The 16,162-nt window shown below is 38.7% G+C and overlaps 1 protein-coding gene across 1 annotated transcript in view; it reads right to left on the bottom strand.

Moving 5' to 3' along the window:
• KIAA1210 (KIAA1210 ortholog) overlaps positions 1–16,162 on the bottom strand; it is a 51,888-nt gene that overhangs the window by 17,579 nt on the left and 18,147 nt on the right. Inside the window, exons 3-4 of the mRNA XM_008592754.1 lie at positions 8,588–8,714; positions 8,129–8,248 (exon numbers count right to left, since the gene is read on the bottom strand). Coding sequence (XP_008590976.1) covers positions 8,129–8,248; positions 8,588–8,714 — 247 coding nt within the window. The remainder of the gene's footprint in view (positions 1–8,128; positions 8,249–8,587; positions 8,715–16,162) is intronic.

Consider the following 16,162-nt stretch of genomic DNA (forward strand, 5'->3'; position numbering starts at 1 on the left):
ACCTTGTGGTATAAAAATTGCAGACAAAAGCACTGTTTACTTTAGTCAAACTCATTCTATACTATAACAGAAAAATCAGGCTCAGCAAAAATCTGGCAATTTCTGGATTGGGTATGCTCAGGAGAGAGCTTATCCGTCCCCAATCACAGCCTAAGTCAAGAGTCCATCAAACTTAATAACAGCCAGTAGCCTCCCTGTGCTTGCTTGACTCTCATTAAGGAATCTCTGGGCATTGATCTAAATATAGACCCATAGCTATCCTCAAGATTGGGTTAAAAATTAGAGAGGAAAGCCATCAAGCATTATCCTTACCTGACTACAAAGTTCAAGCTCAGACGTGTGATTCAAAACAGCCCCAAGAGGATATCTGCCATTGGGTTTTGAGTATTTTATATGAGAATAGAGTATGTGCTTATTTTATGACTTAAATAGTGAATTAAATAAACTATTTATACAATCTCTGGAACTCTGGGCAGTATTTCTCAGCATATGGTCTGAGAACCCCCCAGGATCAAAATCACCAGGAATGAGTGTTGACAAAGCACATTTTGGGGACACGTCAAGACCTAATGAATAAGAATATCAGGGAGGGCCGACCCCATGGTGCACTCGGGAGAGTGCGGTGCTGGGAGCGCAGCGATGCTCCCGCCGCAGGTTCGGATCCTATATAGGAATGGCCGGTGTGCTCACTGGCTGAGCGCGGTGCGGGCGACACCACACCAAGGGTTGCGATCCCCTTACTGGTCACGAAAAAGACAAAAAAAAAAAAAAAACCACAAAAGATGCTCCCGCCGCAGGTTCGGATCCTATATAGGAATGGCCGGTGTGCTCACTGGCTGAGCGCGGTGCGGGCGACACCACACCAAGGGTTGCGATCCCCTTACTGGTCACGAAAAAGACAAAAAAAAAAAAAAACCACAAAAAAAAGAATATCAGGGAAAGGGTCTTAGGTTAGGTTTAACAAGTTCTCCAAGTGAGTCTTCTAGGGGCTAAGGTTGAGAACCACTGCCTAGTCCTCTAGAATCAAGAGAAAGCCTCCCATTTTCAAGCAGAAGCACAGTAAGTTCCTAACTAATCCCATTGGTTGCCTTAAAACAGGAGCTAGAAATATATGGATTCCCTCTGAGAAGTGGGGCTCCATCTTAGGCCCTTCACTTTCTCTCAGATGGTGTTTGTCAGGAGCAACCTAGAAAAGTTACCATAGGAGCCAACCACAGGATTTTATGAGTTACCCAGGAAAAGTAAATTGAATCCCTTCCTGGCAGGATTCTGAAAGAAAAGCGAGTGGAGGAAATGGGACTTCTTTCTCTACTTTCCCTTCTCCACTCTCCTTCTACTCCACTCTTTCTTTCCTGCACTCTGAGAGCCAACACACCTGCTCTGTAGCCAATGTGCATATTATTAAGGAAAGACAAAATGTCTTCATTTCTTCTCCTGTGTTTTAGAGGGAATTTAGTGCAGGTGGGTTCTCATTAACAGCTGGAGTTAAATGGGCTCCTCTTGCCTCAACATCTGGGAGATGTACCAGGCCTGGAACCTACTAACCCGCAAGCTTCTTGGGGAAGGAACCTGGGCTGGGCCTTGGACCAAGGGAGAGGATCCTTCAGCACTGGTTGGTAGGGAACTGGACACTCCTTCACTGTTAGCTAGGGTAAGGGCTGCTCTTCAGAAAATTAAAATACATTTTAGCTCCTTTTTTCCCCCTTCTCTCAAGTTTCTAGACCCAGTGCAAAGTAGCTCACTCAATAATTCACCTTTTGGCCATCATTTTAATGATTTCTTTTTCTGTTATATGATGCTAGGGTTTTCTCTTTTTCCTTTAACTGTTGATAGGAAAACACTTGAATAGGAATAGAGAGCAGTTTGGCTGTCTTCTTGGAACAAAGGACAGCCTTGGTTGTTATGTCTTAAATAAGGTCTTTACCTGGTGGCTGTTTAGGCCCACATTTCATTAATCATTTGGCCTGAAAAGCTGTCATCCTGGGGAAAAAAATATACTCTGACACTATCTGGGAGGGTTCGACACTGGGATGCTGGGGAGCTGGGTTCCGTGTGAGCCATTTAGTCAAAGGCTAGAAAGGCATGTAGTCTTTGGAATGTCTCCAGAAGAAATAACTCAGTGGGAAAAGTGGTTCTTGATGGGCAGCTTCTGTACCAAGAGGTACTGGCACAGGGTATGAGACCCAATATTGACTATTAGGATTTTAATTCCCAGGATGTATCAAAATGGCTTACGTGCCCATTCCCAGAGTTCCTGTGCAGCTGCTGCTTCACTCAGAATCCCTGTTACATAAAAGCTGTGTGGCCAACATTTTTGTCAATTTGAAAGTTCTAGGAGGTGGAATTTCAGATATTCCCTGAAGCCCCCCTCCGATCGCAATCTCTTCTATTTCTTAATTAGTATAGAGAATAAAAATATGGACTTCGGAATTGAATAGGCCGGGATTTGAGTTACTAGGCATGCCACTTATTGGTTGTTTGACCTTGGACAAGTTCCCTAACCTCTCTGAGCCACAGTTTCCGTGTCTGTAAAATGGGGGAGATAGTAATACATATTTTAGTGTGTTGAAGTAAAGATGAAATGAACTGATACATGGGAAGCACTTAGCACAGTGCCTTTCACATAAGAAAGTCTCAATAAATGTTAGCTGCTGCTGCTAATGCTAGGCATTGGTTGTACAAATTTAGAGAACTGCTAGAGGCCACATGGTTGAATAAAAAGCACTATAGATTTGGTCAGGAATCTTGGGTTCAAACCCAGCTCCATCTCTGATTGGTTCTGTGGCTTTAGCCAAGTCATTTCACCTGTGAACCTCAAGAAGAGATAGAAAATCTTAATAAAACAAGTAAAGAGATTGTGTCAGTAATCAAAACCTTTCAACAAAGAAAAGACCAGGACCAGATGGCTTCACTGGTAAATTCTACCAGACTTTTAGAAAAGAATTAACATCAATTCTTGACAAACTTTTCCAAAAAAAAAATAGAAGGAACACTTTCTAACTGATCCTATGAGACCAGCATTAACATGATACCAAAGCCAGATAAAGGGATCACGAGAAAAGAATGGTATAGATCAATTTCCCTTATGAATACAAAAATACTAACAAACCACATCCAAAAGCATATTAAGTTGATTATACATCATGAATAATTGGGATTTATCCAAGGATTGCAAGTATGGTTCAATATATGAAAATCATTCAATATAATAGGGCACATTAATAGAATTAAGGAAAATATTGCATGATCTTCCCAATTGATGCAGAAAAAGCATTTGACAAAATTCAACAACCTTTTATGATATAAAAACACTTCACAAACTAGGAATAGAAGGTATATATAAAAGACCCACAGCTAACACCATACTTAATGGTGAAAGACTGAAAGCTTTCTGCCAAGATCAAGAACAAGATGAAGATGTCTACTCTCACCACTTCTATTCAATAGTCTACTAGAAGTTATAGACAGAGCAATTACACAATAAAAAGGAAAAAAAATGTATTCAAATTATAAAGGGACATGTAAAACTATCTCCATTTACAAATAACACAATCATACATAGAGAAAATTCTCAACAATTCCCATAAATCTATTAGAACTAATACATGAATTCATCAAAGCTGAAGATACAAGATCAACACACAAAAATCAGTTGTATTTCCATGCACTACAAATAAACAATCCAAAAGGAAATTAAAAAAAAACAAAAAACTTCCATTACAATAGCATCAAAAAGAATAAAATACTTAAAAAATTTAACCAGGGAGGCATAAGACTTGTACACTGTAAACTACAAAACATTGATAAAAGAAATGTAAAAAGACCTAAATAAATAGAAAGACATCCCATGTTCATAGATTGGAAAACTTAATTGTAAGATGATGACACTCCCTCAAATGATCTATAAATTCAATGTAATCTCTATCAAAATCCCAACAGGCCTTTTTGAAGATAAGGAAAAGCTGGTTATAAAATTCATATGGAATTACAAGAGACCCTGAGTAGTCATAACAATATTAAAGTGAAGAACAAAATTGGAATACTTAATACTTTCCAATTTTAAAACTTACTACAAAACTACAGTAATCAAAACAGTATGGTACTAGTATAAGGATAGACAGATGAATGGAATAGAATTAAGAGTCCAGAAATAAGTCCATTCATCTATGGCCAATTGATTTTGATTTTCAACAAGGGTGCCAGGACAATTCAATGGGTAAAGAATAGTCTTTTCAACAAATGGTGCTGGGGCAACTGCATCCATGTGCAAAAGAGCAAATTTGAACTCTTTATCTCATACCATTTAAAAATAACTCAAAATGGACCAAAGATGTAAATATGAGTCAAAACTATAAAATTCTTAGAAGAAAATATAGACATAAATTTTCATGATCTTAGATCTGGTGATTAGATATGGCACCAAAAGCACAAGTACCAAAAGAAAAAATAGACAAATTGGACTTCATCAAAAAATATTTTAAATGTATTCATCAAAGGACACTAGCTAGAGAGTTAAAAGACAATTCACAGATTTTGCTAATATATATATTTGCAAATCATATATCTGATCAGGGTTTAGTATTCAGAATATATAAAGAACCCTTACAACTCAACAGCAAAATGATAAACAACCCAATTAATAAACAGACATTCCTCCAAAGAAGATACACAAATGGCCAACAAACACATGAAAATATGCTTAGCATCATTAGTCACCACGGAAATGTAAATCAAAACCACAATGAGATACTACTTCACACCCACTAGCATGACCATAATTTTTTTAAAAAACAGAAAAGGAAAATAACAAGTTAACAAGTGTAGGCCAGGATGTTGAGAGACTGGAACCTTCATATGTTGCTTGTGGGAGTGTAATATAAAGTGCATAGCTGCTGGGGATAACAGTTAGGCCATTCCTCAAAAAGTTAAATATAGAATAACCACATGACCCATCAATTCCATTCCTAGATATATACCCAAATAAATTGGCAGTAGGTGTTCAAACAAAACCTTTTACATAGATGTTCATAGTAGCACTGTTCACAATAGCCAACAGGTAGACAGAACACAAATGTCCATCAATAGATGAATGGCTAAACAAAATGTGGTACATCCATACAATGGAGTATTATTCAGCCATAAATAGGAATGATGTACTAATACATGCTACAACATGGATGAACCTCAAAAACATTATGCTAAGTGAAAGAGGCCAGACACAAAGGCCACTTTTATGATTCCATTTATATGAAAAATCCATAACAGGCAAATCCAGAGACAGAAAGCAGATTAGTTGTCATCAGGGGCTGATGGGAGATAGGAATGGTGAGTGACTACCTAATAGGTACTGGGTTTCCATTTGGGAGAACCAAATAAGTCTGGAACTAGATAGTGGTGATGATTGCATAACATTGTAAATGTCTGTAATGCCGCTGAATTGTATACTTTAAAATGGTTAAAATGGTAAATTTTATGTTTTCTGTATTTTCCCACAATAAAAAAATGTTATCTAATTAAATCCTTCCACCAGCTCAGACTTTCCATCCCAATTAGTCTGATTTAGCGGCATTCTGCAGAAAATACTTATAGTCACACCTACTACCAGTCTGTGCTTTAACTTTAGTCCTAAACTAAGTGATTTTTTGTTGACATATCTAACTGAAGGTTGCTTCCCCCATAGGATCTTTTAACATCAAAACAGAGTTTTGTTCTCACTGGACAATTATCTTCATGAAAAATTATGTTTCTGTTTACTTTTTAGTTCCCAAGTTTCATTGCTCTAAACTCTATTTCACTTCAAAAGCCCTTTCAGTTTCAACAATCACCAATGAAATTAAACACACATTAGTTTGATAATGGAAGTGTTAATATGGGCACAATCTACTAATTTGCCAATTGTTGATGGATATTATTTGGTCGACAAACCTAGACATATGAAATATACACATTTGCCTTCTCATGTGTCAACTTCTTTTTCATATGGATATGTGTCTGTCAAACACTACTACATGCCCTAACCTGCACATGCGCAGTTATACTACTCTTACATAGCATATTTACAAGACATGCTGAGTCATGCTCAGTCCGATAAGAGGTGAGGGAGCTTGGCCACATCTAAACCACACAACAATTCTTTGAGGCATTTGCTATTGTGGTGTTCATTTTACAGATGGGAAAAATGAAGTTTGAGAGATGATGTAACCAGCCCTAATTCTCCCAGTGGCAAAGCAAGCATTTGAAAAGTCTGCCCAGACTGACAGCATGTTCTTAACTATTGGGCACTCCTGTCTCCTAACTATCAGGCCAGGAAGGGGAGTTCCTATACCGAAGGACAAGTTCAGGAGGTTTAAAGGCAACAACCAGAACAGATCATGTGCCTATTTCCTTAAGAAGGGCTGCAGAGGGAGAGTCAGCCTGTGAGCAGTAAGAAAAACTGCTTTGCAGTCTCGGTTTCTCAAGTGACTGAACTCAGTTTGATTTAACAGGAAGATGCTAATAATCTGCTTTTGCATCTTCTTAACAATTTGTGCTCAAATAAGGAGAACATAAAATGTTTTGGAGAGTAATCTAGGCATCCACATTCCTAACACTTCAGATAGGACATCAGGTGAAAATCTGGCAGGAAATAAAACTGGCTCAGACTTGGTATTTCTGACACAACTGTATACCTGAATTTCCTTTTTCACAATCTCCTAGGTGCTCTGAATGTCACTTAATCCATTAAGAATCCTGCCCCTTCAAGGGACCCAACCACTGGCAAATTCCATACTTGCCCCAGCTTCTATGTAGCACCGGGTGTCAGGACCCTTGACTTAATGCTATCAACTACACTGCCACTTGGGGTTGTCACCTTGGCACTTAAGGGACATTTCCCATGCAAAAGTCAATCTAATTGTTAAAGACTCAGGTCCTACTAACATCCTATGCTGTTTTCAGCCCTGTTTCCCAGGAGAATGACTAAGGGATTAGGCAAAAGGTGTGAGGTGGGGGCCCAAACCAAACATTTAAGAAAACTTGCTTTTGGGCTATTGTGGCTTTCCTCATCCCCTTCATCGTGAGAAGTTATTCCCCTAGAATCTTTTCCTTTAATTTTCACACAAAAAATGAATCTTTTTTAAATGGAGTATCTCTGCTGTGAGAGTCTCTCTGTTGCTGGGACTAGGAGGAAAATAGGGAGGAGTTCTGGAAGCAGGTGGCACTTGATCATGATCATGAGGTGGCAGGGAGTGTAGCCCTGGAGGCAAGTGAAAGCTGGTGTTGATGTTTACAATTGAAGACTGAAACATTCATGGAAGTGGCTTTTCCTGCTGTAGTGCAAGAGAGCAACAATCTGCTGACCCTAGGGGCTACTTTACAACCATAGGGTCAGCACCATTGGTGACTATCTCAGTGTTTTCTTCTCCAGCCTGCATGGCTAATGGACCCAGAACTCCTACACATAGTACAGAGTGAGAGATGTGGGGTCTTAAGCAGACATGTCAGATATAAGCCCCATTTACCTTTTGCTATATGCAAAATAATCAGCTTTCCAGTGGAGAAGGGTCTTCTGCTTGTATAGCCTTCGCAGTTTCACAGGGATCTTTGTGCATAATCCCATCCACAGCTGCTAAGGGTTGTCTCCCTGGCAATATCTCCAGCTTCCCCTGGAGCATTTCTGGATCACAATTCCAGAAAATCTGACTGAGCAATGGATACCTCCCATATGTTTAGGATTAGCTAGAGGGAAGAGATTGTCCTATGTACACACTGCATTTTATGGAGGCTAAAGGTGTACCCTTCTCCTTGTCCAGGCAGGTACAAAGAAGTTAGGCATCTTAGAGACTGGGGTAATGGAAAGACCATGAGTTTTGAGATCAACACACCTGGGTCAGATTTCCAAGTCTACAACTTATTACCTGGGTGAGATGGAGCAATTTCTTTAACCTCTCTAAGTCTTCATTCAATCTTCACAAGCAACCCTTTGGGGTAGATATTAATATTATACCCATTGTAGATGAGGAAAGAAAGGCCCGGAGAGGTTAAGCAACTAGCCCAGGGTCACACTGCCAGTAAGTAGCAGAGTAAGACTTCAAGTATAGATATATCTGTCTGGCTCAGCTGCCCATGCTCTGAACAATTCTACTCTTACCTTAGTGATTGTGGAGCCTGCAACCCAGATTCCACTTCTGGGCACATATTGGGGCACAGCTGCAGATCCACGCACAATATTAGTCACAGTTCTAGGCACCGTTCTGGAAACAAGAGATCTCTGTGGAAGAGAGAGAAAAACTTGAAGGTTGGTATGCCAGTGCATAAACAGTGAAATGTCACTACTAAAATAATTAAAGTATTCTTGAGGTGTGTTAAGAGAAGTGAATATGATAATACTGGCCAACACTGTGTGCTGGGCAATATGCAAGCACGTCATGTATTTATACATTATCTCATTCAGTGCTTACAACAGCCCTGTAGGGTAGAATCAGCTGAGAAACAGGGTCAAATTCTTGTCTCCTTTTTTTTTTTTTTTTTTTTTTTGGTGGGGTGGGTAGGAGTAGGGAATGTAAGAGGTGTAGTCTAATTAGGCGCTGATGCTAAGGTCCACCATTACCTGCCAAGGTCTTCCTCTCTGAAGCTCTGAAGAGAGGCATATTTTACTTGCTGATTTTTCAGGCTCACGCTGCGACATGAAGATGCTATCATGGGATATGGCTTTGATTCCCATGTTGCCCTTGGACCTGGACAGAAAGAAAAGGTCTTGTAAAAGCAGCCTAAGGGCCATAGGAACTGAAGACAAGTGTATATTCTTAATATGGCCTACCATAGATACCTCAGAAGGAGGGCAGGGATGCATATGAGCTGACACAGAAAATTGTCCATGAGATACTAAGTGAAAAAAATAAAGAGTAGTATGGTCCCATTTAATATATATACATATATTACATAAATATATAGTTTATGTTCAAAGAAAAAAGTCTGGAAGGATATCCACCAAATTGTTAGTGGTGGTTCCCTCCAAGGAACAGAAGGGACAGGAGAAGGATTTTCATTTTTTACTTTATGTACTTCTGTGTAATTTTAACGTTTTAAAATTATGAACATATTTCTTTTTGATATAGCAGTTTTACTGAGATATGGTTTACATACCACACAATTCACCCATTTAAAGTATATAACTCAATAGTGGCAACCCTAGGGAATGGGAAGAAAGCCTAGAGTCCTGCTATTATTAAGGTGAGACTTTAAAAGATCTTTCATGGGGCCGGCCCGTGGCTCACTCGGGAGAGTGTGGTGCTGATAACACCAAGGCCCCGGGTTTGGATCCCATATAGGGATGACCGGTTAGCTCACTGGGTGAGCGTGGTGCTGACAACACCAAGTCAAGGGTTAAGATCCCCTTACCGGCCATCTTTTAAAAAATAATAATAAATAAATAAATAAATAAAAGATCTTTCATGCCCAAATTTCTTGCTAGTGTTTTTATTTTGATTTGTTTTAAAATACCAAGGATCTGCCCAGATGCAGGAAACTTTCATTCACCATGTCTCTTCCTCTTTCACACAAGAGTTCTGTGATACATCTGTTCTATTTTCAAAGTCATCTTATGTACCACATGCCCCTCCCCACCCCCCAGCTTGCTAAACCCAGATGGAAATGCCTTATGAATGGAAATGGAGCCAGGTTGATGAAAATTATGTTAAGACAAATCAGGGTAAAGTTAGAAACAAATGAAAGGCTAAAGGCACAAAAGACCCATTTTGGGATGTGGTAATGTATTTTACCTCTTAAAATTTTCAACCAAAGGCATCGCAGGAAGGAAAAACTACAGGCCAATATCTCTTATGACTGTAGATGCAAAAGTCCTCAATAAAATACTGGCAAACTGAATCCAGCAAAATATAAAAAGAATTATACACGATGACAAAGCAGGAATTGCAAGAAATGCGAAGTTAGTTCAACACATGAAAATCAATGAATATAAAACATTATATCAATAGAATAAAAACAAAAACACATGATCATTTCAATAGATGCAGAAAAAAACATTTGTAAAATCCAATATCCTTTCATGATAAATGCACTCAACCTTGATAAAGGACATCTATGACAAACCTACAGTTAATATCACACTTAATGGTCAAAGACTGGATGCTTCTAAAATTAGGAACAAGACAAGGATGATTGCTCTTACTACTTCAATTCAACGTTGAATTGGAGGTTATAGCCAGGGAAATTAGGTAATAAAATGAAATAAAAGGCGTCCAAAATGGAAAGGAAGAAGTGAAATTATCTCTCTGCAGATGACATGATTTTACATAAGAAAACTACAAAGAAATCTATTAAAAACTCCTAGAACTAATAAATGATCGGCAACATTGTAGGATACAAGATCAATATACAAAAATTGTATTTCTATACATTTGCAATGAACAATCTGAAAATGAAATTAAGAAACCACTTCCATTTAAAATAGCATAAAAAAGAATAAAATATTTAGGAATAAATTTAACAAAAGATGTGCAAAACTTATACTCTGAAAACTATAAAACACTGCTGAAGGGAATTAAAGAAGGCCCAAATAAATGGAAGGACATCCCATGTTCACAGATTGGAGAACTTAATCTTGTCAAGATGGCAATACTCCACAAATTAATGTATAGATTCAATGCAATCCCTATTGAAATTCCAGCTGCCTTTTTTTTTCCAGAAATGGACAAGTTGATCTCAAAATTCGTAGTAAAATGCAAGAGACCACGAATAGCCAAAATAATCTTGAATAAGAACATAGTTGGAGAACTCATACTTTCCAATTTCAAAAATCACTACAAAACTATAGTAATGAAGACTATAGTAATGAAGTGTAGTACTGGCCTAATTATAAACAGATAGATCAATACATCAATGGAATATAGTTAATAGTCCATAAATAAACCCATAGATCTATGGTTAATTGATTTGCAACAAGGGTGCCAAGATAATCAAATGGGGAAAGAATAGTCTTTTCAACAAATGATGCTGGTGGGACAGCTTCACATGCAAAAGAATGAAGTTGAGCCCTTATCTCACACCATATATAAAATTTAACTCAAAATAGATCCAAGACCTAAATATAAGAGTTAAAACTATAAAACTCTTTGAAGAAAACATAGAGGTAAACCTTCATAATCTTGGGTATAGCAATGGATTCTTAGATATGGCACCAAAAACTCAAGCAACAAAAGAAAAAAAGATAAATGGATTTTATCAAAATGAAAAACATTTGTTCTTCCAAGTTTACTGGCAAGAAAATGAAAAAAGAACCTACATAGTAGGAGAATATGTTTGCAAAATATGTATCTGATACGGGAGAATATATAAAGAACTCTTACTATTAAGAACTCTTACTAATAGCTCTTATTATTGAATTGGAATTCAATAATAAAAAGATAAATAACCCAATTAAAAAATTAACAAAGGATCTGAATAAACATTTCTCCAAAGGAGATAAACAAATGATCAACAAGCACATGAAAAGATCCTCAACATCATTAGTCAGCAGGAAAATACAAATCAAAACTATAATGAGATGCCATTTCACACCCACTAGAGTGGCTAGAATCAAAAATTCAGATAATCGTGAAGGCCTACAGTGGGGGTGGACGCGATGTGATTTCTGCCCAGTGCTCTGAATGTCAAAGTGAAGAAATTCAATGATGCGCAGGTAAATGGCAGGAGTAACTATGACTCTCTTAAGGTAGCAAAATGCCTTGTCATCTAATTAGTGATGCACATGAATGGATGAACGAGATTCCCACTGTCCCTACCTACTACCCAGTGAAACCACAGCCAAGGGAACAGACTCAGTGGAATCAGCAAGGAAAGAAGACCCTGTTGAGCTTGACTCTAGTCTGGCAGGATGAAAAGACATGAGAGGTGTGGAATAAGTGGGAGGCCCCTGGTGTCCTCCCTATTTCCCCATGAGGGGTTGGGGTGGGGGTCCGCCAGCCTAGCATGATGATCACGATCACGAATACACAAGAAAGAGAAAAACTGGCCACTAAAACAAAAATGCCAGTGAGAAAGAGAAAGAAGCTAAATCATTGCACCTTAAATTTCCAACTAACATTGAAGAAGAGAAATAAAAGGGGAAGTAATGATCAAAAGATATTTAAATCATCTAAACAAAAAAGCAATTAAAAGACAGGAATTATAAGATACCTGTCAATAACTACCATAAATGTAAATGGATTAAACTCCCCATTCCAAAAGACGCAGATAGACTGACTGGATTAAAAAGCTAGACCCAAGTAATTGCTGTCTTCAAGAGACCCACCTCACATATAGAGACACACACAGACTAAAAGTGAAGGGATGGAAAAAAATATACTATGCAAATAGAAACCAAAAAACGAGCAGGAGTAGCTATTCTTATATCACATAAAATAGACTTTAAACCAAAAAACATAAGAAGAGACAAAGAAGGCTACTATATAATGATAAAAGGATCCATCCAGCTAGAACACATAATAATCATAAATATGTATGCACCCAATACTGGAGCACCCAGATATATAAAGTAAACACTCTTAGACCTGAAGAAAGAAATAGGCCCTAATATGTTAATAGTGGGGGACCAGAAGACCCGTCTCTCAGTATGAGACAGATCTCCCAGGCAACAAATCAATGAAGAGACACAGGATTTAAACTACACATTAGACCAACTGGACCAGGCAGATATATACTGAACATTTCATCCAACGACCAAAGAATATACTTTCTTCTCATCAGCAGATGGAACATTCTCCAGGATAGACCACATATAAGGTCACAAATCTAGCCTCAGCAAGTTTAAAAAATTGAAATCATTCCAAGTATCTTTTCAGACCAAATGGACTAAAACTGGGAAATAATAATGAGCAAAACCCTGGAAACTATATAAATACATGGAAACTAAATGATAAGCTGCTGAATGACCTATGGTCAAAGAAAAAATTAAACAGGAAATCAAAACATTTCTTGAAACTAATGAAAATAAAGATATACTGTGGGATACTGCAAAAGCAGTACTAAGAGGTAAACTTATTGCAATAAGTCCAATCCTAAAGGTAGTAGACAAAAATAACAGAGCAGAACTAAATGAAATAGAGACCCCCCAAAAATAGAAAAGATCAATGAAACAAAAAGTTGTTTTTTTGAGATGATAAATAAAATAGACAAACCATTAGCTACGTTAACAAAAAAGAGAGAAGACCCAAATAACAAATCAGAAATGAAAAGGGAGACATTACAACTGATACCACAGAAATACAAAGAATCATTAGAAACTATTATAAATTACTGTATGCAACAAATATGAAAATCTGGAAGATATGGATAACTTTCTAGACATATACAAACTACCAAGACTGAACCAAGAAGAGATAGAAAACGTGAACAGACCAATAACAATGTGAACATGAGATTGAAGTGGTAATCAGCAATCTCCCAACAAAGAAAAGTCCTGGTCTGGATGGCTTTACAGCTGAATTCTATCAAGCTTTTAAAGAGGAGTTAATGCCAGTTCTCCTCAAATTATTCCAAAACATTGAGACAGAAGCTATTCTCCCAAACTCATTCTATGAAGCCAACAGAACTCTGATACTAAAACCAGATAAAGACACAACAAAAAAAAAGAAAATAACAGGCCAATATTCTTGATGAACATACATGCAAAAATCCTCTACAAAATATTAGCAATCAGCATACAGCAACACATTAAAAAAATTATACACCATGATCAAATGGGATTCATCCCAGGAATGCCAGGATGGTTCAACATACAAAAGTCAATAAATGTGATACATCACATCAACAAACTCAAGGACAAAGACCATATGATTATCACAGTAGATGCTGAAAAAGCATTAGACAAAATTCAACATTGCTTTATGATAAAGACTCTCAGCAAATTTGGTATAGAAGGAAAGTATCTCCACACAATAACAGCCATTTATGGCTGCTCGAGCCACCACCAAGACATGAGCCCAGCAGACACGTGTGGCACCAGTGACCCCTCCCCACTCCTTGGACCTGGAGGGGAGCACCAGCCCCTTCCATTGCCCCTCAAGCCACCACTGAGAGATGAGACCAGCAAACCCGTGTGGCACCGGTGACCCCTTCCCACTCCTTGGACCCAGAGGGGAGTGCCAGGCCCCACTGCCAGACCTGCCGAGGTGAGCCAGCAGGGGGCTCATTCTATGATCACAGATTCTGGAACAGGACCCAAGGTGGTTTAACATAACCCATAACCACCACCACATCTACTATCAAGCAAAGACAATTCACCACCACAGTAGCAGCCAGGGCCACTCTACAGCCAACCTCAGTTTAATAGAAGAAGCAAACCCACTACCAAATGACCAAATGTCAACAAAAATTACTTGAACTACAAATAAACAAGAAGAAATGACACCACTGAAAGAATAGAGTAATGCTCCAATGTCTGACTCCATGGAACAGGGAATCCTTGAAATGTCTGAAAAATAATTCCGAGCAACGATCTTAAGAAAACTTGAAGAAATAAAGAAAGACTCACTTAGAGAACACAATGAAACAAGAAAAATATCCAGCATAGGAAGGAGGGAAATCTACAAAGACATTAATACCATAAAAAAGAGTGTAGCAAACTTTCCAGAAATGAAAGATTCACTCAACGAAATAAAAAACACAACTGAGAGCTTGAGCATCAGGGTAGAGCAAGCAGAAGAAAGAATTTCAGATCTTGAAGATGGTCTTTATGAAATCTCAGGCAGACAAAAAAAAGGAAAAAAGAATTAAAAATAATGAGGAAAATCTAAGACAGATAGCAGACAACCTCAAGCACTCTAACATCCAAATAGTCAGTATCCCAGAAGGGGAGGAGAAAGGAAAAGGTATTGAAAATCTATTCAAGGAAATAGTAACAGAAAACTTCCCAGGTGTAGGGTGAGATACAGAACTTCAGATCCAGGAAGCTCAAAGATCCCCAAACAAATTCAATCCAGAAAGATCCTCCCCAAGACACATTATAATTAAATTTTCAAAGCTCAAAGATAAAGAGAGAATTCTAAAAGCAACAAGAGAAAAGCATCAGGTCACTTATAGTGGTACACCCATCAGAATAACAGCCATCTTCTCAACTGAAACCCTACAGGCCAGAAGAAAGTGGAATGATATATTCAAAATACTAAAAGAAAAAAATAGCCAGCCAAGAATTCTTTACCCAGCAAGGTTCTCCTTCACAAATGAGGGAAAAATAGTATATTTCCCAGGCAAATAAAAATTGTGGGAGTTCACCACCACACAACCAGCCCTGCAAGAAGTTCTCAAGGAAGTCATTCATCTGGAATCTGAATAATGGTGACCACTATCACAAATACACAAGAGAGAGCAAAACCCACCATTGAAACAAAAATGCCAGCAAGAAAGAAAAAGAAGCAAAATCATCCCACCTTAAATCTCCAACTAACATTGAAGAAGATAAATAAAAGGGGAAATAATGATCAAAAGATATTTAAACCATCTAAACAAGAAGCAAAAAAGTGACAGGAATTGAGCAACACTTGTCAATAACTATTAGAAATGTGAATGGACTAAACTCCCCAGTCAAAGACACAGATTCACAGATTGGATTAAAAGCTAGACCAAAGTATATGCTGTCTTCAAGAAATGCATCTCACACATAGAGACACACACAGACTAAAAGTGAAGGGATGGAAAAAGATATATCATGCAAATGGAAATTCCAAATTCTTCCCTGTAGTAGCAGGAGCCTGTTTGGTGTAGGGAGTTTGAAGTCTAGGACAAGGAAAACACTAAAGCTACATGGAGCCGGCAACAGCGGCAGTAGCGGAGGAACTGGCAGCAGCGGCAGTGGCAGCAGCAGCACCCCCGACAGCAGCGGAAGTGGCGCCCCCAACAGCAGCGGCAGCAGTGGAAGCGGCACCAGTGGTTACAGCGGCAGCGGCAGCAGCACTGGAACTGGCGGCAGCAGCAGTAGAGGCACAAGCGGCACCAGCACCAGTGGCAGCAGTGGGGGAAGCGGCACCAGCGGGAGAAGCGGCAGCAGTGAAGCTGGTGGCAGCAGAGCCAGTGGCAGTGGTACCGGCGGCAGTGGCAGCAGCGGGGGAAATGGCAGGGGCAGGGGCGGGACCCTGTGGGCCCTCCCCCCCCCCCCCCACCACCCGCC

This window comes from Galeopterus variegatus, unplaced genomic scaffold (assembly GCF_000696425.1).
Source record: "Galeopterus variegatus unplaced genomic scaffold, G_variegatus-3.0.2 Scaffold8281, whole genome shotgun sequence".
Classification (NCBI taxonomy): Eukaryota; Metazoa; Chordata; class Mammalia; order Dermoptera; family Cynocephalidae; genus Galeopterus; species Galeopterus variegatus.